Source organism: Camelina sativa, chromosome 2 (assembly GCF_030686135.1).
Source record: "Camelina sativa cultivar CO46 ecotype springtype chromosome 2, ASM3068613v1".
Lineage (NCBI taxonomy): Eukaryota > Viridiplantae > Streptophyta > Magnoliopsida > Brassicales > Brassicaceae > Camelina > Camelina sativa.
This window is the reverse complement of record NC_141881.1, coordinates 26,263,461-26,285,670: the sequence shown is the minus strand read 5'-3', so window position 1 is coordinate 26,285,670 and position 22,210 is coordinate 26,263,461. Positions and strand designations below refer to the sequence as shown.

Here is a 22,210-nt window from a genome sequence, read left to right as displayed (position 1 = left end):
TGCGTTATAACTTGTAAAATTTGGCTAGCTATAGCTGTTGCGTTATAACTTATAAAATTTGGCTCCAATTTTTGTGAATGATCAAAGCATCAAAATCGAAAATTTTGTTTATGTAAGTTTATAATTAAAAAGATCTGATAAATTTTAGAAAACTGGACAATTCTACATTAGAGCTAGACTAGTATCCATAGCATACACAGTTACAGTACTTGGTAACTTTATAATTTGCCCAGGAAACAATATGCGTCAAAATGAAATAGTTCCTTAACTGTTTCACAATGTGGTGACTATACCTGATCATATCAACTTGAAACAGTATGAACATTAATTTGTGTTATACTATACAAGATAAGATTCACGAACCCAAAAAAAAAATAGCTTTAAAAGACATTAGAATAATAAGTTGCCTAGAGAGACAAGAGCTGTCACTGAGCAAATGTTGTCTCCTACTCAATGCACAAAAACTTCTGTAAACTTCAAAAACATTATAAATATGTTATTCTCTTAACGCATTTAAACAAATAATAGATATTTTTACGTGTGAAAGATATAAGATCTATTGTCAGATAAGTCATGACAAACTATATAATAGTATAGAGAGAAGAATTGTTATTGAATTTCATGTGTTGTTGTTCGTTCAATGTACGTTCCGACCAGAGAGCGAGTTCCAACGTCTATCTCATCGTTTTGATACCCCCACGTGATCGTTTTCACGTTATACAGTCAACTCCTCCAGAGGCAAGCCCATATTGTTTACACTGTTGTTAGATCAGAGATACATAATCAATTTGTCGAACACTTATCAGCATTTATCTTCCTAGTTCCTCACTCAATCAATCGTCTAAGATCAGGTGCTTCCGATTTGAAACGAATGGATAACATGAGCTGTTATGTATTCCGGAGCTTTATGCATCCAAACACACCAATTTTTCTCTGTATCAATCCAACAACCGTCCGTGTAATATCTTATTGGTGACACAATTATGTTGTTGGATATACTTTTAGTAGTCACCTCTCTCATACACACATCATATCAGTTTTCACATATATATCGCCGCATCTAAATTTTATAAATATGTTGTTTCTAATGTTCTATATAATATAGGTGAAATAAAATACAGTATATAAAGATTTCCTTGTTCTTTACTCAATCAAAATGTGACTACTACCTTCAAGGCTTCAAGTGAATATTACGTTCACATACATATTTTCTTTTTGGTAAAAGACAACTTCACATACGAACAAAAATAAAACAAAATAAATGGAATTAAAGGTCAAATTTGGAAGGATTAGTGCATTTGATCCAAAACAAAATAAAAAATTTGTCTAGAGATTTAGAAAAGCACAAGATCGAATCTAAACACACTTTGCGCGATCTAGTATATGATTGAAATATTAGTGTAATATAATAACATGTTTCACGACCATCTATAAATAGAAAAACAAATAAATCAATTAAAAATTGTTATCATTGTACGCGCACATCCCAAAAATTTAATAAATGTAAACGAAAATTACAAAGAGTATCACGTACATGCATGTGCATATAAATTATACAAAGTTATCTAAAATTTCGACTATCATATGCTAATTAATGCAAACATTGCTGGTCCATCCACCTAAGCCTGACCTGGAATTAGTCTTTTCTCGTTCTTGTGATTTTTCTTTTTTTGAAAAGAAAAAAAGAAACTTCACATCTTTGGTCGTATCGCCTTTGATTCGCTAATACGTTTTGATCATAACTTTAAAGCCCCAAAAGAACGTAGTAGAGTACTGTTACAGGTAAAGCAACTAGCATTCCGAATATAACCCTGCAAAAATAAGCATAAAATTTAAAATTCAAAATATCAAAAAGTATTTGCTTCTTTATTTTAAGGTTTTGAAACTGAAGTTTAAAAATATTTTTAAAAACTTATATCAATCATGAACACATATATATTTAGAAGTCGTGCAAGTTTCAAATAGAGAAAAATTAATAATAATTAACTTACGCAGTGCTGAGAATATCAGGATGGACGTTATATTCCTTGGCGAAAACAAAAGGAACGATTCCTTGAGGAAGAGCAGCCTTCAATAATACAAAAAATTTCTTATCCATAATTGTGTATTTTAAGAAACGTTCAACACCACTAGTACTAAAGCATCAATTGTAAGTTAAGTTGAAATATAATAAGACTAAAGAGTAATTTACCTGAACGATGGCGATATGGAGGAGATCGCCTCGAATACCAATTGCGATTGAGGTGGCTGCGATCACGGCCGGTCCGGTCAAGAACCTTACTGCCATCGCAAACACTGCTACTGATTTTCCGCACGCAATAATCTTTGGTTGCAATGCCATAAACAGACCTATATATATCACCAATTAATAAACATAATATAATTAGCACACACAAAAAAAAATACCAAAGACTAGAAAGTATATGTAATTTATATGAAGAGGATCTATACCAAGACTAAACATAGCCATTCCAAGACCTGCATCAGATAATATCGAAATCGATCCACTCATTATAGTTGGCATCTTTATATTCCACCTGTCCCATAAAATGATCAACATTTAAGCAATTGACACCAATATACATTTGCTACCTTTTATATATGTGACGTGATGTATACTACTTTACTTACTTGTAGGAGACAAGAGACCAAGCAAGGCCAAAGAGACTAGAGTAAGTGTTAGGGTTTCGAATAAGTTTTCTCCAGACCATTATGAGTATTAGTCTTGTCATCACGCTGGCCGGCGGCATCTGCTGTTTCCTCGGACCAGGACCACCGTCTTCAACGTCACCGCCTTTTTTGCCCATGTAAGGTGACGAAGTTACCCCTGACTTCCCTTCGTTATTACCGTCTTGGTCCATCTCCACATGCCCTTTTCTTCCCGGTGTCATGTTCTCTATCAGATTTTGCATCGCTGTCACCATCAAATACAATAAATTTTAATATACTAAACTTAATTGACTATACATGATCGTTCCTCGAAAAAAATATTCACCGATTGACTATGATTCACTTTAGTATTTTTATAATTTTACAAAAAAGTACAAAAATATTTTTAGTATGAATTTAAAAATGGAAGATTAAAGAACCTTTAGTAGCGAGGTTGTCCTGAGGAGGAGGAGGAGGAGGAGGAAGAGGAGCTTTAGGGTCGGTAGATAAATCGGTGGAGGCACCTCTGGTCATAGCGTTCCTCGCGTTGGCTTCCGACACTGGAGAAGCACTCGAACTCCACACGAACATGTTCATCTCCTTGTTCTGTCCTCCTCCAGTACCAACTCCGCCTCCACCGCTTCCTCCCCCACCACTTTCCTTTTTCTTTACTCCAGCTGCTCCGCTCGTTGACCCCGTGAACATCGGGTTTGGTGGTGGGTACGAAGGAACTGACACCATAATTACAAAATATTATTTTTAAAAATTATTACAATTATAGTGCAACCAAACAATAATGAAATTGTCACAAATATATTTTTCCCCTAGATAGTAACATATATATATATATAAGAGCAAAATAAAAAGATAAATGTCATACCACTATTGTTATTGTATAACTCGCCACTCATACTTCTCCCACCTCTTCCTCCTTTCTTCGCCGTCTTCATGACTTCTTCATCAAAATTTGACGTTCTTGGCGTCACTCCTTTAGAAGACTGAAGTGAGTAAACATCTCCACCGGGACCAGCTCCTGCACCACCGTAGCTATTGGTATAACCGTGACGAGGGCTCGGAGCTTTGCTTGCGTTAAACATTGCGTAGAAATCTGTCTGATTAAAGCTCGAGGCTCTAGGCGTCGGCTCTCGTGACGACTGAACAGAGTAAATCTCCACGCCTGTGAGGTTTGAAGCTCTCGGCGTTATCATGGAAGAGTTAAGACCTCCGCCGTGAGATTTGTTGAACGATGAGATCATTGATGAGGCGGCGCTTGATCTTCGGACCACCACGTGGAGCTTTCCGTCGTCACCTATCTCCGCATCGGTCTGATTAACGATAAATCATATTTTTAGGAGATGAAGTAATATAAACCGAATATAACCGAACCGGTATTATAAGAAGGTTATTTTTCATAAGTAATAAGTTCTGCATGATATTTACAAAAACTTGTGACTAAGCTATAAATTTACTATATGAAACGGATCGAGTATTCAAACCTGGAGGGGTTCACGGCCATTGAGAGAGATAACATCAGAATCAACTCGGAAGGAAGTAATTGAACCGGCCGTTTCCGGGAACTGCTCGGAGATGAGAAGCTTAGCGCCACGGAACTCAAACAAGAAGAGCATTAGAGTATACCATATGATGCTCTGAAGCACCACGATTTGCACCATTAGGTTGCCGGAGAAGTCCCCGTACATAGCACGAAGCAATGGGATTCCCATAACCAACGTGTTCGGTAGTGTTGATAGTGAGAAGAGCGTTATCATCCATTCTAGGCTTCCCCTGCGGCTGAACGCCTGAATTCATATCACAATATACTCATCAGTAATTTAGTATATCTACAAACAGGAGAATATGTGCATGTGTAAGTTTGTTTAGAGAAACATAACTAGCTTTATAACTCTAAGGCTTAGCTAGTTATGTGAGGTTTGAATCATAGACTTAGTGGGGAAGAGAATCATCCTGGAAGATTCGAACCACGTACCCTCAATAATAAGCCCTTCAGACTGTTGGACCACACTATAAATTGATTACTTATGTTTCATTGATTAATCATTAATTTTAGATCTAAAGACTATAATGATAAGTGCCATCAAAACCTGGTAGCAATTAATTTAGGAAAACTATAGACTAAAAGTAATGAACATCAAAAGAACGGTTTAGTTCAAAATATTAGAGAACTTTAATTTTGTGATCCTAAATTCGAATTTGGATACTAGTTTTGCTATTTGTTAAATAAAAGATCTACCCGTGTTAAATCATAAATTACCTAGTAGTATACTATACAACACAGTTTTCTATAACCAATTAATACATCTAGTAAAAAGACCATCATAACGATTACTACTAGACGAGACGACCATCACTTAGTTAAACACACAAGAATGAAAACAGACTATGTGCTGATAAGTTAACTATATATTTAAGATATGATGCATTGAGAGATTATTATAAGAGACGGGCCTGCCAAAGAAAGAGTGCGGCGAGTATAACGACTTTCTGAAGAGAATCGGCGGCGAGGAAGTGGTAGTTCATGGCATAAGGATCATTGGAGGAGATGAAATGGAAAGAGAGGAGAGGAACCGCAAAAACCGCAACAAACCGGTTTATACCGGAGCACTGGTCCGGAGTGAATATGCCCCACCACCGTACCGAACCGTAGGCTAGTATCATAGCTACGTACAGCGGCACCATGGCCGCTAGTACGTCGTACATATCTTTGCCGGTAATCATTTTGATTAATTTTCCGGCGAGAGAGAAGAAAAGATTATAGATGGAGAGAGGGAGAGAGAGAAGTGTTCGTGGTGGTATAACGTATTTATGGAGGAGGAAGTGAAGTGAAGTTCCTTTAGACGATATTAATTAATGTTGTTTGTGTTAAAATAATGTGATTCGTGTTCAAACATTGAATTATACTAGCTAAGAGGATTGTTTGACATTTGATTACTATTAAACAAGATATAAATCAAAACGTATTTTCGATACTCTTTGAATGGACAAGAAACCGTAGTAATATGAACTGGATTATAAAATGATTATCACAAATACAAGTGTTACTTGATAAACATTTTTTTTTGTTAATATAGATATATGTTGCAAAATGTATATATTCCACGAGATCATATATAAACATAATTGCATCAAAAGCATTATAAAGATTTCTCAAATCATATACTGTAATATGACATAGTATTTATTCTACTCTAGATATTTTTATTTTTTAAAATTGTTAAGAGTAGTATATATTTTGCACCTCAAATGTAATCTCTGTTATTATTTTTTTTATACAAGAATCCCTTCTTGATTGATTATGGAGGAAAAAATGAAACAGAGAATCTTGTCTTGGGATGAGGAAGTTTGGTTTACCTTCTGTCCCGAGGTCTTATATATTATTTGATGTGAACTTAAATGCTTCGGAAGATTATACAGTATAATTTTACACACAAATGTTAGATTCCAAATATCTATAGAGTTTAGAGATACTTGGATGGATCCACTTGTACGTGTAAACACCACTTTTCAATATTTTCCACACACAAATTTCTTAATACATATATATTATATGGTAAATTTTAGATAGATTTTATTATAATAGAAGAAAGCAAAAACGATTTTTGTGTAAGCTACTGAGACGGCGAAGGTTGATGGAAATGCACATGGTTTTGAGAGCATCTTGTTACATTTTCTGAGCGATCTGCGGTTCCTGTAAAGATCTGATTTTTAATCAGGAAACAAACAATTTCTAATTATTCATTAATTTATTTACAACTTTACCACTCTTAATAACTAATACTAGTATAATGTGATTTTATTTCATTTGATCTCTTAATGATTTCTTATTAATTACGGTCAAAAGACATTGGCAATTGGACCGGATGAATTATAAGTTTATAACTAGCCTCCCTTCCATATTTAATTGTCGTATGTTCGTTCATACTTCATATTGCGCCTAGGTAATAATAACGAGTACTCGTTTTCCGGGTAACGGGTATTAGATATGGAAGGGAGGCTAGTTATATCTAATACCCGTTACCCGTACTCGACCCGTTACTCGGCTCGTACCCGTCCCAAAAAAAAGTACCCGCAGCTTTAGGGTCGAGTAAAGGGTATTATATTTATATTACCCGTGAGTAAGGGACGAGTATAGGGTATTAGTTTAGTTTTCAATACCCGTCCCGTTACTTGGCTCTTTACCCGTTTTGCTACCCGACCCGTAAATACCCGTTAATATTTTGTATTATTATTATTATTATTTATTATTAATTTATAGAGTTAGAGTTAAAACCTAAGTTCAACTTAGCCTAACTGAATTAATATATTATTTTATTTTCAAAATTCGTAATTTTATAATTTTGGAACTATATATTGCATAAATTTATGAATTTTTTATTTTTTGGATTTCAAAAGATAAAATTATTATTGCGATTATTAACATTTTTTTATCGAGTACTCGTTTTCCGGGTAATAATAAAGGGTCGGGACGAGTAAAGGGTTAACTATTTTTTACCGGCTACCCGTTTCTCCGGGTACCCGTTATTTAAAGGTCGAGTATGAGTAAATTTTTTCAGTTACCCGTTAGGGTCGGGACGAGTAAAGGGTCGGAGAAAATTCAAGGGTACCCGTTTCGTGCCCAGCACTACTACGTATTCATCACGCCGCATCATTGGGCCTGATGGACCTTCTAAAGCACAAAGTACCGAATCACATACATACAATCATAGAAGTTTGCAAATTGCAAGTAAGCTTATTGTTTTAAGGCCATTGTCCTCTGTTTCTTGACTCTGCTTTTCATTTTCAGGACATCTATATCCCTTTTACTTTTCTTATGAGAAACATGTCAATAAGTTGTTCAAGAAGCTAGACATTTCGTGTTTGACAAAACCAATTCTGTCAGATGTGATTATAGATTTGGTTGTTCACTGGCTTGTCACAAGGAAGATAAAGGAAATAACAATTTACTTTATAAGCAGCTTGAGAAATCAGAGAAACAATAACAGAATCATTCATGTATATAACTAGTTCTCGTTTGGTAATATAGCTCTTGTAACACAACTTTTTCCTTTGCTAATATACTAATATACTTCACATTTTATCCCAACAAAAGAAAAACAATTTCTCCATGTTAGTTGTCTAAGATTTAGCAATTCGATCATTTCGATTTTCCAATTTGTTTCATCTTGTAATCTCAACCGTGAAAATACCTTTCGGCCGCGTAGTTTATCATAACTTAAAAGCAACCAAAAAAAAGAAAACACAAAAAGTGAGACATACTTGATAAATTGTGAAGGTTGTCATTACACTCAAGCTTCAAACATTTACTTGAAAACCATCCCATGAACTCAATCTCATTTATTTTATCTTTTGAAACTTTTCTTTGACACATTTTGCCCATTCATGAAAAGTATAGAAACATATCCATTAATTTGGTGATTGCATCCATCAAAGATAATTATTCATTTACTAAAACGTTTTCAACGATTAATCATATCGATGATAAATAAAAAACTGAAGATCATTTCTTAAGAGCTAGCATAATAGCTAACGCAGGGAGAATCCTCTAACTCAAAATGGAATAATTAATTGTTTTTAAAATGACTACAAAATGTAAAAACTGTAAAACCAATTCTAAAGAGCATTTACAAATTATGTAAATGAAGAAGGACGAAGGGAAAGGGAAAAGTCACAAGAGGTAGGCTCAACAAAATACAGAGCCCCCACAACTATATAATTCATACACCAATGGCCCATACATACATCAATACGTTATGCGTACCAACAATAATAATATCAACACCAAAGTTATTTATTAACTAACTTTTCATACCCACACTCCAAAGTCCAAAACTGAAAAAAACCCAACACACCAAACCAAACAAAATCCCCTCAACCGGTTAAACCCAAAAACTAACCAGCCAGTTCGAACCAACTACCAGTAATTAACTATACCGACAATACCCACTTAAATTTAAGTCCTTGTGTTGTGTCTGCACATTGCTTTAAATCACAACGAAATCGCCAACCAATATAAAAAAGAACATCTCGACCATATTGTTTACCAAACTTCCTTTGTAGATGTTTGTCGTATGACGCGACAGATCCTACTTGTGCATGTTGTTGCTTCAGCACTTTCAGGTCATGAAATGACGCAAAAACTACGCCGTTTTCATAATGGGCCTTACACAAAGCCCAGTTACCTTTTTCTATTAACGGAGTTAATCTTATCAAGCCTCCACTCGTCTCTAAGCCTGGCGATGAAATTGTCTGCTTTCGTATTCACGTCCGGGCTTGGACAGAACCCCGGCAGCACACCACCACCGCCGCTCACGGCGGGTGTTGTTTCAACTCCGCCGTCAGTTTGAGTGAGCTCTAGACCCCAACCAATGTCGAACACTTCTCGTTCAGGGGAGCTACATCTAGAGCTCTGGTTACTCCGTATCTTCGCGAAATCACCACTCACCACGAATTTTAACGGCGGAACTCTAAACGGAGGCGGTGGTGGAGGCGGAGGCGTAGTCTGGATTAACGGAGATCCTTGTCCGTTGTTCTCTTCGTTAAAACTCGTCGGTTTCGTCGGACGTGGAGGTCTTCCGGATTTGGATCTCCGTGGTGGTGGCGGTATCTGAGGATCAAATTGAATCTTTCTCGGCGGTGGAGGTGGAGGCGGCGCCGGAACGGAGTGAATCTTTTTGTTGCTCTTAACTCCTTTCTTGAACAACCCGTAGAACACAGACTGCGACGATCGCGGCGGAGGCGGTGGTGGTGGTGGAGGAGGAGGCGGAGACGGTGGCGGAATTAACGATTGGTATTGCGGCGGCTCTTCCATCACAACCACCGGAGAAGATTCGATTCTCTCCTTTCTCTTAGATTTCTGAAGCTTCTTCTTCTTCTTTCCTTGATTATACAGAGAAGCGAAAACCATTTTAATCTCTTTAGCCGCATTGCTCTTTCTCCGCTGAAGAGTCCCTTGTTTCCTCGGTGGCGTAGCCATTACAAGCGGAGGAGGTGGTGGAGGAGGTGGCGGAGGAGGCGGTGATGGCGGAGGTTGAAACGTTCGTTTGAACTTAGTCTCACTGCGTTTCACGTTTTCTTGTACATCTCTGTTTCTAACAGAACGTTGAGTCCTTCTCGGTTTATGCGAAACTTCAACCGGCGATTGTCGAGTAAGTGGCGGAGGAGGCGGAGGTGGTGGGGCCGGTGGTTGTTGCGGCGGAGACGGCGGCGGAGAAGAAGGTTTTACAACGAATTTATCAATATGAATCTCTTTAGGCTCTGTTTCTTCTTCTTCAATCTCGATTTTAGAACGATTCAGAAACGGTTCAGATTCGTTTACTGATCGGTACTTATCAATTTCGAAATCGTCGTAAAACCGGAACCGGCGATCACCAGTTTCTCTGAAAACACCTTGTCTAAGATCAGGATAGGAAGTACTACTACGCCTCAACGGTACAGTTCCGGTAACAACCGGTAATAAAGCAGGCGTAATAAAACTCCGGTTACTCACACTCTCATAGGTCTTAAGCCTATCAGCATCATACGCATCATCAAACCAATGCTCTGATGAAACCGTCGGCGTTGATGAGATCTTACTAACCTCACCACTGATCATAACAGCTTCTTCTGATTGTGAAGAAGACGACGACGACGAAGGTAATCCGTCGTCGTTTCGTCTAGCGAGTACGCCGCATAAAATGGCGAAAACTACTAAAACGACGTTGATCGAGTCCCATCCTCGCTTCACTGAAGCTGGTTGGAGAATCTGTGATGTGATGGAGAGAAACGTAGGGACGACGAAGGTTACAAAGATTAGAAATATAGCCGCTGATGTAACTCCGATCATCGCTGGAACTAATATAGTCGGGATTGGTGATCGTCGACGAGTGTATCCGGTGGATTCAAACTGCGGCCAGATCAGCGGCGGTTGATCGTCCATTTTAAAAAAAGTTGAGAAAAGAGAGAGAGACTTGTGGATTTAATTACAGTAACCATTTAATGGAGTAAACGGGTTTATATAGTGGGAGAGAGATTAACAATAATATTAATATTTTTGTAAGTACGTTATTTTTTTAAAAAAGAGGGTAATTATTAATTAAAACAATGATTAAGATTTATAATCATACGGACACGGAAAGGAATTGTTGTCATGGTATTGAACCATGTCGCGCCGAAGATTTTAATTTTAAATATATTATTTAGACTCAAATTCAAATCATTGAGTTGGAAATTTCGTCGAATTGCTTTCACTTTTTTTTGTTCAGAAACAGATAATGCACCATAATTCCCATAAGTTTTAATACTCTATCCGTTTCAAAATATAGGATGTTTTAGTGAAAACACGCATATTAAAAAATAATTAATTTTAAAAAAGTTTAACTAATCATAAACAAGTCTGCACAATATAAAATATAAATTTAATCTAAAAGTTTCATAAAAAATTGGAAATCTCCTATATTATGAAATAAAAATATTTTTCTAAACATACTATATTATGAAACGGAGGGAGTATATATTAATATCATACATATATAAAAAGGCAATATTTGAAAATGACATGGAAAAAAAACAAAAGATTGATATGTTATTTTCTCGTAGCCGTCCAACTATAATATATTTTCAGTGTTATTATTTGCATATGTATCCTAATTAATCGGATTTGTTTCAATGATTTAATAACACAGCAAATTAGTCAAAATGTAGTTTAATTTTGTTTAAATGATTGATAAATTAAAGAATTGTTGAGGATATATGTTGCCACTAAGGCCCGTCTTGGATAACCCTTGTTTACAAGCAACGTCGGAGCCGTCGACCAAAAGATATAGTTAGTAATAGTATATGTTTTTTTTGCTTACCAAACGTTATGTTAATCATGCAAGTAATTTTAATGCATATAATCGAACATATGTTGACATACCAAATACTATATTGTTTTCCCAATGAAACATTTCAACACACGATTTCTCGACTATATATATATACCACGAGATTTTTACTAGCTACGTAAGAAAATAACTTCATGCTCAATGTAAGACTTTCAACTTTTGATTACACAAAATATAATAATACCTTGATTAGGATTAGTCAACAAATAAATATTTTTTAAAAAATTATTGTTGTGATTTTTTTTTCAGAATAACACGGCAACATTCAAAATTAATAATGATTTTTAGGGGACTAAATGGGTTATGTTTCTACAAAATAGATCTCTAGGATTTGTACTTGATTTCCGGGGAATTAATTCACAAAAGTTGCAAAATTATTACATTAATGTTTTTTTTAAAAATCATTATTGTTAAACACAAATATCTTATTTTAATATTTTCCTAAAAAATGTCACGGCACACATCTTTTACCATGGTGACATGAAGACAATCACACGATCTCAAAGTTGTTTCGATGCTTAAGGCTTAACATTCAAATCTGAAAGAAGAAAAAAAAAAAACAGAGGTTTTAAAATAGGACTGAAAAATTATAGAAAATTTAGTTAAAAGTGGACGTTAATAATTATCTGGGACTGTTTAACCATAATTGCAATTGCAAATCCACTAGCTACAGTAATTAAAGTGGAACAATTAGCTCTATTTGGTAGAAGAACTTACGAAATACGCAACACAACACTTTTATTTTTATTTCTATCACTAAATGCATGATGGGTTAACACTTACTTCGTATATAAATAACTTTTCTTACATTTTGTAGTAATTAACTCGAGCTTTACTTCTGCGTATTTGTTTATTATCTCGCTAAAAACACTCTCACGAGTCACGACTATAATCTTTATCATTGGTCATCGCTACACAAAACATGTTGTCATCACTCCATGTACTACTACCATGTAAACACGCAAAATACGTTATTAGCACTTCCATGTAAACACGAATCATGTATATTACTATTTTAAAAGAAATGTACGATTATATATGCATGTACTTAAAAAGTCCACGTATAGTATTAAATTTTTGTTACATATAAATTTGGAAAATAACTTTAGAGGGATGCTCATGCTCTGTTTGACAGAAATAATTGGAGCGTGGTGATCATCATTGTAAAGTGTTTACTTACCCTTTTTCTCGATACACCCCAACACAAACCTCCGCACCTTTTGTCGACCTGTCTCTCCTTAAACAAATTATTTTTTCTTTCCTTTTACAATTATTCGTTTATTTAAAGAAACAAAACCAAAGTAAATTTCAATTTACACACATATTTACCCTATTTCGCAATATATATGATTATGCTTTTTCCACATGAATCATTTCTAAAGAAGTCAAAGAAATATGATGAATCTTTATTCGTAAAGATTGATTTAGACTTGTAGTCAGTTTGTCAGGACGAGGACTTGAATGTGGTATTGTGCATTCACTTTTTTAGTCGTCGGTGTTTATGCATATGGAAAACGCTCCGCAGATCTTATCAGTGATTGTTCCTAAAGTTAACACAACAAAACCATGGCTAAAAAAATTCACAGTTTAGATATATAATAAACAAACATTTATAGTATTTATGCTCAAACTCGGTGTATAGTTTTAGTAAAAGCAATGGTCTGGCAAATTTAAGAGTTCGTTAAAAAAAAACAAAAATTGTGTTTTAAACTTTAAATACATTATTTATACTTTCTATTGTTTTGGTTGGGTAGAGGAGTGGTTATCATGCTTCTACCTTTATAATAGCGATAGATCAAACGATAATGAAATCAAATGTCGATGGGTAGCAATAGCATTACGTACAGAGCTTATGTGCTCCATATACTTTCTTCATTACTTGCCACAATATTGCCACATTCGATAAGTGGAAGGAGCAAAAAAAAGTTGAACAAAAAATATCACTTAATAAAAAAGGTGAAGAAAAAAGAAAAGGGGACCAGCATCCAATCCCAACCCTTTAATTAAACTCATCTTTAATATCTCATAAACCCTTTTAACAATTTTGTAGTTTAGTACACTATCAATATATCAAATTTAAAGTGTTAGTTAAAAACACTTTTCAGCCTAATAATACTTGTAAGCGAATTAATGAATTATATAAATAAACTAAACCCTGTTTTTTTGGGGTTGTGTAACGTTCCACCTTATCGTTAATGTGTTGTACACTCGGCCACCACCATTTCCTAATTTATTTCATATCATTATTTGTTGGAAACAGACAACTAAAATGCTTAATAAAAGCTGGGATCATACGTTTTGATAACCAGAAAGGGATCAAAACTTGTAAGTTATAACTTATACGTAATTGTATTTCCTGTAAATTATTCACGTAACATTTTGACGGTAAGACAACAATCCCAAAAGTGAGAAAAATAAGAATACAAAATATGATGTAACAAGTTAACAACGCATTTTATGCTTGAAATATATAAAATTTGATAGCTAGTCCTAAAATTATGGCCATCGCCACCAGCTTTCTGTCTGTGAAAAAGAAATATTATTAATTTTTGAAATTTTGGCTCTTATCTTTCGTATTCAGTGTCCCACTATTAAACCTAAAGACCAAAAGAAAGAAAAGTAAGCATCAACTAAAATCATATACTATAAAACTTGTATATATTAACCAAAGAAAAAGAGGATAGTGATTTTTACGTATAAAGAAAATATAATAAGAGCATATCGATTTCGGGAGAATCACACCAGGTTATAATATCTCATTAAACTAATTAAGAATCAGAATGATTTACGTGGGTGAAAAAAGTTAGTGAAAGAAAAAGTGCTTAGCAAAAAGTATTTTGTCAAACCAAAAATTTGCTGAGGCCATCGAATCAAAAATAGTTTTCCATAGATCAAAAATTATTTATTGAGATCACACATGTGACAAATCCACCAAACGTTAAAAGTCTTTTTGTGACTCAAAACGTATAAAAATTGTATCTTCATCAAAAGAGACTGTGATCAGCTTCAACCAATAGAATAGTAGTATCTAACTAATAATAGCATGTAACATAAACTTAGCTAGTAGCCTAGTACCATGCGTTTTTTTACAAACCCTTGCTTAAAGAAACCACACATACGAGATTTAAACTCAATTTCCGCATGAAAAGGCTGAGACACAACCAAAAATGATTAGACCGAAGAGTCAGAATTTCTGGTTTTTTTTGTTGTTGTTGTTGATGGTTTGTTGCTAAGTATAGTTTTAAAAAGAAATTTTATTTTTATATATAGAGCAAACAAAGAATGATGACTGAAATAATTGGACACAACAGATGGACATGAATCTGGAGTTTAGGTAGAGAGATACCTGTATATTGGTCTGGAAACGAGCCACAATAGCTTAGGAAAATATAATACTAATTTATAAAGATTACATATTTAAAAATAAGTAAGAAGAGAAAGAGACAGGCTGGGAAAAGAGAGACGCTAGATGAATCGGAAGTATCGTCTAAGTTTCTTCAGACAGCTATCGTCCAGATTACACAACACAGCCTGTCTCCCGCACGTGTCTATATTACCACATTGATGCATCCAATCGTATTACATGTCGTCTTTATTAGTACTATTTTGATTTTAAAAATACTGATTAAAGCTCTTCTTAATGATTCCATTATTAACTTACTTGGAAGAGAGATCCACAAATTTGTCGTGGCATTAACCTATTGGAAGCTTTTTATTGATTGAGCATAATCGAATCCCTCGAATCAATCATATACTTCTCCTTGTTGATAAGTACAACAAATATATACGAACTCCCCGCCGTACGTACCTATCACCACTGGAAACAAAACATCGCCCGTTTTACATTCCGAGAGCAGCACGTCATGCCGTCTTTGAAGTTCTGATATGCGTACTAAACGGCTTGAAGTTTTAATGTGCGCACTAAAAACGACGGCCAACCAGAAACGAAAAAGGTTCGTCGTTTAAGGATAAAGCGAACAGTCCACAAAATCATTACAGAACGGCCAAAAGGATAATGAATGAATGAAACCAATAAACTAATCTAATTTCGCTGACTTTGTTTAGACGAGGATAATAATCACAGCCAAAATAATGTGTAAAGCTACAATACAACCATTAAACCATTTGTTCTTTTTGATTCTTTGTTCGTATACAAACTCTATATGTTGTGAACAAAAAATTATAAACAACTTGATAAAAATGTCAAAGTAAAAATCATTGGTTTTATGTGAATGTACATGAGTTTAGCGACTATTCCTTGATGAACACTGAAACTTGTAGGTATGAATGATAGTTACATAGTTTATCTTGTAGTATACCTTTAAGGATAGTAAAACCACCGGACAGCAAAAAACACGAGTAACACAAGAGAGAATCCCATCGCCTGCATCGATTTAACATCCGAATTCAGAGTCATTTCAACTAATCTAAGTTAGACTATAGACAAAATCATATATAAATTACTTACAGTGATTGCGGAAGCAGCAAGACCAGCTCTTTCTCTAGGATCTTTACGATAATAGTTCCCAAAATAAAGATATGCAGCATAGTACCACAAAGGTGGAAACATAAATCCTAGGAGAAAGCTGTTTAAGATATGACTAAATCAGGATTGGTCTTAAGACTGTAAAACGGAATTAACAGGAGAAGCAAAAGTACTCACGAGAACCAACCGATTCCACAACCAAAGCATGGAAGAGGTTTGTCATATGCTCCTGTTTCCATGTCGTCTACATCTTTGACAAGTGAATATCTTCTTCTCCCACGAGCCATAGCATCTACCGAAACAGAGACAAATGTCTTTTGCTTAGTTCATATCTATTATCCTAGACGAAAGTCATCTTTTCTTGAATAGAAAGGTAAAGCTAAACTTGCAGGACTTGTAAACATGACAAGACTAGGCTCCTAGGCAGTAATGGATAATAGATTTGTAGTACTAACCTTTAAGTGCGGAATAATATCGAGCGGCTTGTTTCATGAGTTTGGTATGCCTATCAGCAATGAATTTTACAAGCTCGGTTCTACCATTTCCAGATACAAATTTAGTATCTGCAATGAAACAGATACACAATGCTTAGTTGCACACGTATGGGATGAACGACAAAATCCTAAAGCAATGGATATATCTCATACTCTAAAAACTTAGCAGTAGGTTCCAACACTTGCAAATTCACTCAAGAAAACATCATGGAAAAGGAGAAACGACGTCGTCTCGTGATCTAATCTAAGTCTCTTCTCAATCTCAATTCAGACAATATCAAAATCACAAAACTGAAATGCCCCCAAAACTATCAAAGCATACCATTGGCAACAGTAAAACTAATCTGTTCCTAGACATATATGGTATACTCTTTGTTTCTTTCTATATGCTACTAAAATTAGCCTCAAAGCTCATAGTCATAGTAGAAGAGAGCTATTTAGCAAAAAAAAAAAATTACTTTCGTCCATGGCTATATATAGCTCGTGCTTATGAGTTCTGCACCCAGATCTTCAATTTCCCTGTATTCATAACAAAAACCCAAAACTCAGTTTAACAAAAAGATTGAAACTTTAAGCTCAGTTTCCACCAAAAAAGTTAGCTTTAGTAATCAAACCAATTCGTCGATCTAACGTTCACTAAGAAATTGCTCTTGAAATTTTTTAACAAACGATCTAAATTAGCTCACCGGAGAGAAGACAATCAAGTGAATCCGAGATGAATCTGAAAAATTGAGCGAATCTGAAAAATTGAGCGAATCTGAAACTGATAAATCAGACGAGAAATCGTGTGTGTTGTTCTCTTCCTCTTCGTGTCTTCTTTCAACTTTCGTCGGCGCTTTAAATGCTTCGTAATAAAACACTCTTCTAGTTTTAGTTTTACTAACCACTTACTTTTGTTTTCTTCTTATTTTTTAGAGTACTAAACAATTTTTAGAGTTCCTACTTTTTTTGCTTAGAGTACTTATTACTTACTAAGCAATTTTTAAACCACTTACTTTGTTTTCTTCTTTACTTGTATATAACCACTTATTTTTAGAGTACTAAGCAATTTTTAACGAATTTATAAAATTAAGAATAAATATTATAAATTCTGAAATTTACAAATAATGATGTTAAAAATTACATTACTTCATGTGATGAAAATATGAAACTAGTTTGGGATACAAATCTGCCTTACACACCACTTTATTACAATTAAAGCTTTAGGTGTAAGTCTGTATTATTTTGTCTCCATCACTTATTACAATTTAAGAATTCACACGTTTTTTTCTTCTTCTTATATGTTTCATTTCAAATTATTATGATTTTTTTCCATAATATGATTGGTCGGTTAGTGTTGTAAGTTGTAACTATGCTTTTGGTTTCTAAAAAAAAAAAATCAGTCGTGACTAATATGAATTTTTGGTAAAGTCTACCTCCTACTGCAGCCTCCTAACACCTGTGACTCTCTTACCAACCACACACAAATTTAATTTGGAGAACAAGAGAAGTGATAAACATCAAATAATAACACTAGATCTTTAAACATAGATGAGTGTAGTGTTATTAGTTATTACAATTAACCCCAGGATTAAAAAAAGGGGATTTTTGTTTGGAAGCTACATCATGTACATTATATCAAAGTTAGCTTTAACAAAAAAAAAAAAAAAAAAAGATTAAATAATGGTGGGAAGAGATAACAAAGTAAATAATAAAAATTAAGCAGGAAATTAAATATTACAAAACAATTAATAATATTATTATTACCTGTTCCATTCTTATTTACCCCACCATCAAAACTTTTTTTTTTTTCTTTTTCCTTTCAAACCTTCTTTCTCAATTCATGGATTTGCTCTTGAACTTCCTTACTCCCTTCAAATCAACCACTACCACACTTATATTGTCTTTGCTCCCTTTTTGCAAAGCCATCTTCGACAAATACTCAGCCGCAGACATTGCCGCCGGATCTTTTCCTTCTCCTCTTTTCTCAGCCGGAAGCAAAGCATCTCCAGCCATAGCATTCTTCTTATGCCATAACAAAATCCTTTTCCTAGCCAAATCGCACACTTCTTCGTTTGTCATTACATCCCAAAGACCATCACTTGCTAAGATGAGACAATCATCTTCTTTGACTCGTCGTACTGAAGTCACTTCCGGATCCGGTATCACTGATGGTTTTAGGTATCTATCACCTGTTATGTAACGGTTTACACAATGTAAGTGAACTATTACAAGAACCAATATTATTGGGACAATGTAAAAGCATTAAGCATATTACATATACCTATAGATCTTGACATTGCTAGCACACCAAAAACACGAGCCCCATTCCACCGTATTACTTTCCCTCCGGCTGCTTCTATCCTAGCCGCTTCATCATCTCTATCCGGCTACACATAAATAGCTATAAGAACGTTGACCAATATAGAGTTCCTAAAGAACTATATATAATTGAAATCCCTGCATATTACTACTAATCATTTAGAGTCTCATTCATAAAAAGCTACGACATATACCTAAAACATATTAACACACATTACTATACTTACTTTGTGATCAGTGGACAAGGCCAGTGGCGTCTTGCCACGGCACAGAACCGCCCTCGAATCGCCGCAATTCGCTACAAAGATATGAGTCGGAAAGACAACAGCTACCACCGAAGTCGATCCCACCGTTTCAGGCGCGTGTGCCACAGGTTCGATCTCCGAGTCAACTCTCATAAAAGAGTTGAACAAAGCCTTCTTCCACTTCTCTTGCCACGTGTCACCATCACAAAACTCCGGTTTCTCCTTCACTATCTCCTCCGTTAAAGCTAGATGCATCCTCTCACGGCAATAATTCGCTACCTACACATAAAACCACATCTTAAAAAAAAAAAAACCAAACTTTTGCAGTTCTCGGATTCAAAAGTATTCGATTTAAGTTTACCTGAGAACCACCATGGCCATCGTAAACACCGAAGAAATGAGCACTCGAGTGAGGGTTAAATCCATTAGTAGTAACTCGACCATCAAGAAACGAACTAGACGCAACTTGAAGGAACCTAGGAATCGTGGAAACAGAATCTTCCATCTCTGGTCGTCTTCCACAAATCGAAGTGACTCCATATAAAGGCACACTCTTGAACTCAAACAGACTTCTACTCTCTGTTCTACTGAGTACTACTTTCTTCTCACTCTGATTCGTCGTCGATCTCGTCGGATCAAACTCATCTGAACCGTTCATCTCATCTCCGGCGGAGATATCAACGGTGACGTCTGGTACAACAGATGATGATGACGACGCTAATGAATCTTGTCTTGTATTATTGATCTCAAAGGATGAGCCTTTCATATCGGAAATCAAAGAACCGGAACCGGAACAAGAATTTTCCGGTAAAGAAACCCTAGATTCGCTGTTGCAGTAGCCTCTAATTCCGGCGCGTGGCTCAGGGAATGGTCTGAATGGAACAGCTACAGCAGGAGAAGCTTCGTCCATTAATGGTAGAGAAACAAAAAAAACTCAATTTCTTGATCTCTCTCTCTCTCTTACAAAGGGAAGAACCAAACTCAAAATTGAAACTTTTCTTTATGACTTGTGTTCAAAGAGACAGGTGTTTGATTGTTAAAACGGTTCGGTGGAAGAGAAAAGTCGAAAGATTTGAACAGAAGAAATTTAAGAGAGTGTTGATGTTGTTGTTAACTTTATTAGAGAAGATGAAGACAAGAAACTCATGACTCATAAGAGGGAAAGTGAAGACAACCTTAGCTAGCACATGAAACAGATAGAGATTTGCCAAAATTAAAAGAACCCCCAAACCCCAAATACAATTACAGAAAAAGCTAATAAATTTCCCGAGAAAATCACCAGAAAGAAAAAAAAGAAAAAATCAATCAGAGAGTTTCCTGGATTCTGGGCAATTCGTTTCAGCCATTTAGAGATTCTGATCTCTCTTTCTCTCTCTCTCTCCCCCACAATTAATTTTTTTAACTTCAACGAAAGAATAAATATCGGTTTTTAAATCTGCCACATATGAGAAAGGTCTTTATTTATTGCCCAAAAAAGAGAAATGTTTTCATGAACTTTGCTACTACTACTATATGGAAAACAAATTAGTAAAATTTTATTTTATTACTTGAGTTTTGTTTTGACTTCTTTTATTTCATTTATTTTATTTTCTTAATACATAGTTTCTTGGGGGTTCTATAATAATTTATTTACTACACTTGCAGTATCTTTCATCTACTTCATTATTGCAAAGGGGGAAACAAATAAAATCATATCTCCATTATTGCGCGTATCTATATCGGAGTTACACGTTTTCATATTACAAAATATATCCTGTATTTTAAATAAACGTTTTCACTTACACAATGAGTAATTTACTTATTCTAATATAGAAACGAAGTTCTTTAAATTTTAGTTTCAACATGCCACATGTGACATGTCAAGAGAAGCTTATGGGGTAATGAAAAAAATGAGTAAGTTAAACTTTCCATAATTTTTTAGGTAATGATAAAAATTCCTCAACTATTTCTAAGACTTTTGAGTTTAGGAAAAAAGTGTTACGGTATTCAATAAGTTAACCAAAAACCAATTTTGTTCATCACAAAAACAAAAACAAATCGAAGGAATTATCGATGGATGATATTTGTACAAAATGATATTTTCATAGTTATATAAATAATATAATACTTGTAAATTCTACTTTGGTAAAACAGACCAAAATAGAATAAAAATTACATTTATGGATAGAGATTTAAAAAAATTAAAATAATGACATTCGGGGTGGATGGGATACCAAAAACAGAAGGGAGGAGACGAGAGAGAGAAGTGGTGTTGTGTTGTCGACAGATGATTCTTTCCTTCTTCTTTTTTTTTTCGCCAAACAATAATTTTATTTTGGGTTTTGAAATTGTAACAATCAAATAGGTCCCACACTTGTCGGAAAACAGACCGGATGATCACCACGTAGACAGAGAGAAAAGAAGTCATAAGATTTGGTAAACCAAAAAAAGAGAGAGAGAGGAGGATGACGTGTACGGTGAGAGATCTGTTAGTTGGGGGTGGCGGGAGAAAAAAAGAAAAAGAAAGAGAAGAGAAGAGGTTCACTGCACTGACATCGACACGTCTCTCTTTAACTTCCGTAAATATCTTTTGTGTTTTTTTTGGTTCTGTAATATTTTTAGAAAACCATTAAAACTATGGCTTTGTCTCCACGTGTTTGGTAATCATTGGACCATGTAATGATATGTAAATGGAAAAAAGTATAGTAGCGTATGTAGCTTTTGGATGGGCAACAAACAAAATACCCACCAAATTCATCATATACGTATCAAGTACACTGAACGGCTGAACCAATCATATAAAATGAATATATAAATCGTTGATATGAAATTTTGTATATTCTTTTTCAGTTTTTCTTTTCTTAAATGAACATAATGTAATGGATATGAATCATGTGATCTTTATGATTTAATTTATCTTTTCTTTTTTCGGGAGATATTATATATACGTAGAGTAGACAGACTCATGCAATTTTTTTTATAAAAAGTTTAATTTAATAGTATTTATTTTTAAGGCTTACTAGCAGCTGTCAGATAAAGTAAGATATCTTTTGATATATAAAAAAAAGTTTATATTTTGTAATATGTGTCACAAATTTTGAGATGATCAGCTGCTACACGGATCTGTTGCAAAGTATAGAGAGGAGCTGGAGCATATATAAGTGGCGGTCACATAAC

The 22,210-nt window shown here is 34.8% G+C and overlaps 4 protein-coding genes across 8 annotated transcripts; all 4 read right to left on the bottom strand.

Annotated features, from left to right (window-relative positions):
* Positions 1 to 1,471: 1,471 nt before the first annotated feature.
* LOC104733965 (auxin efflux carrier component 2-like) lies at positions 1,472 to 5,500 on the bottom strand. Its single transcript, XM_010453486.3, has 9 exons — positions 5,116 to 5,500; positions 4,146 to 4,448; positions 3,530 to 3,974; positions 3,090 to 3,380; positions 2,632 to 2,914; positions 2,452 to 2,537; positions 2,192 to 2,349; positions 1,992 to 2,068; positions 1,472 to 1,811 (listed from the first exon to the last, which is right to left on the bottom strand). The coding sequence occupies exons 1-9, from the start codon at positions 5,383 to 5,385 to the stop codon at positions 1,745 to 1,747; spliced, it is 1,980 nt and encodes a 659-aa protein (XP_010451788.2). The 5' UTR covers positions 5,386 to 5,500; the 3' UTR covers positions 1,472 to 1,744.
* A 2,830-nt stretch (positions 5,501 to 8,330) lies between these two features.
* Positions 8,331 to 10,797, bottom strand: LOC104733956 (uncharacterized). Its single transcript, XM_010453479.3, has one exon. It carries the CDS (start codon positions 10,580 to 10,582, stop codon positions 8,843 to 8,845), a length of 1,740 nt encoding a protein of 579 aa, XP_010451781.2. The 5' UTR covers positions 10,583 to 10,797; the 3' UTR covers positions 8,331 to 8,842.
* Positions 10,798 to 15,584: 4,787 nt separating this feature from the next.
* Positions 15,585 to 17,462, bottom strand: LOC104733950 (uncharacterized). Of its 2 annotated transcripts, none has more exons than XR_015583506.1 (6): positions 17,195 to 17,386; positions 16,967 to 17,027; positions 16,470 to 16,577; positions 16,202 to 16,306; positions 15,997 to 16,114; positions 15,585 to 15,912 (listed from the first exon to the last, which is right to left on the bottom strand). XR_015583506.1 is itself a non-coding variant. In XM_010453476.3 (6 exons), the coding sequence occupies exons 2-6, from the start codon at positions 16,974 to 16,976 to the stop codon at positions 15,850 to 15,852; spliced, it is 414 nt and encodes a 137-aa protein (XP_010451778.1). In that variant the 5' UTR covers positions 16,977 to 17,027; positions 17,195 to 17,462; the 3' UTR covers positions 15,585 to 15,849. The 2 variants fall into 2 exon arrangements, 1 of the variants encoding a protein (XP_010451778.1); XM_010453476.3 differs by having other exon boundaries at positions 16,192 to 16,306; positions 17,195 to 17,462.
* A 536-nt stretch (positions 17,463 to 17,998) lies between these two features.
* On the bottom strand, positions 17,999 to 21,338 carry LOC104733945 (protein phosphatase 2C 77). 4 transcript variants are annotated; one of them, XR_015583496.1, is made up of 5 exons: positions 19,416 to 21,274; positions 19,037 to 19,333; positions 18,772 to 18,877; positions 18,255 to 18,679; positions 17,999 to 18,135 (listed from the first exon to the last, which is right to left on the bottom strand). XR_015583496.1 is itself a non-coding variant. In XM_010453470.3 (4 exons), the coding sequence occupies exons 1-4, from the start codon at positions 19,962 to 19,964 to the stop codon at positions 18,324 to 18,326; spliced, it is 1,308 nt and encodes a 435-aa protein (XP_010451772.1). In that variant the 5' UTR covers positions 19,965 to 21,333; the 3' UTR covers positions 17,999 to 18,323. The 4 variants fall into 4 exon arrangements, 1 of the variants encoding a protein (XP_010451772.1); XR_015583503.1 differs by having other exon boundaries at positions 17,999 to 18,679; positions 18,772 to 18,957; positions 19,416 to 21,338; XR_015583497.1 differs by having other exon boundaries at positions 17,999 to 18,679; positions 18,772 to 18,947.
* Positions 21,339 to 22,210: the final 872 nt, after the last annotated feature.

What these genes read in the sequence shown, in the direction of transcription:
- LOC104733965 (XM_010453486.3), bottom strand. Translation starts at nt 5,385, where the DNA reads ATGATTACCGGCAAAGATATGTACGACGTACTAGCGGCCATGGTGCCG. An exon ending in ATGGCCGTGAACCCCTCCAG is followed by an intron (nt 3,975 to 4,145) that starts GTTTGAATACTC and finishes ATCGTTAATCAG; the next exon opens with ACCGATGCGGAGATAGGTGA. An exon ending in GGACAACCTCGCTACTAAAG is followed by an intron (nt 2,915 to 3,089) that starts GTTCTTTAATCT and finishes TGATGGTGACAG; the next exon opens with CGATGCAAAATCTGATAGAG.
- LOC104733956 (XM_010453479.3), bottom strand. Translation starts at nt 10,582, where the DNA reads ATGGACGATCAACCGCCGCTGATCTGGCCGCAGTTTGAATCCACCGGA.
- LOC104733950 (XM_010453476.3), bottom strand. An exon ending in TGTGGAATCGGTTGGTTCTC is followed by an intron (nt 16,115 to 16,191) that starts GTGAGTACTTTT and finishes TATCTTAAACAG; the next exon opens with CTTTCTCCTAGGATTTATGT. An exon ending in TTGCTGCTTCCGCAATCACT is followed by an intron (nt 15,913 to 15,996) that starts GTAAGTAATTTA and finishes AAATCGATGCAG; the next exon opens with GCGATGGGATTCTCTCTTGT.
- LOC104733945 (XM_010453470.3), bottom strand. Translation starts at nt 19,964, where the DNA reads ATGGACGAAGCTTCTCCTGCTGTAGCTGTTCCATTCAGACCATTCCCT. An exon ending in ATGGCCATGGTGGTTCTCAG is followed by an intron (nt 19,334 to 19,415) that starts GTAAACTTAAAT and finishes TTTTATGTGTAG; the next exon opens with GTAGCGAATTATTGCCGTGA. An exon ending in CCTTGTCCACTGATCACAAA is followed by an intron (nt 18,878 to 19,036) that starts GTAAGTATAGTA and finishes ATTTATGTGTAG; the next exon opens with CCGGATAGAGATGATGAAGC.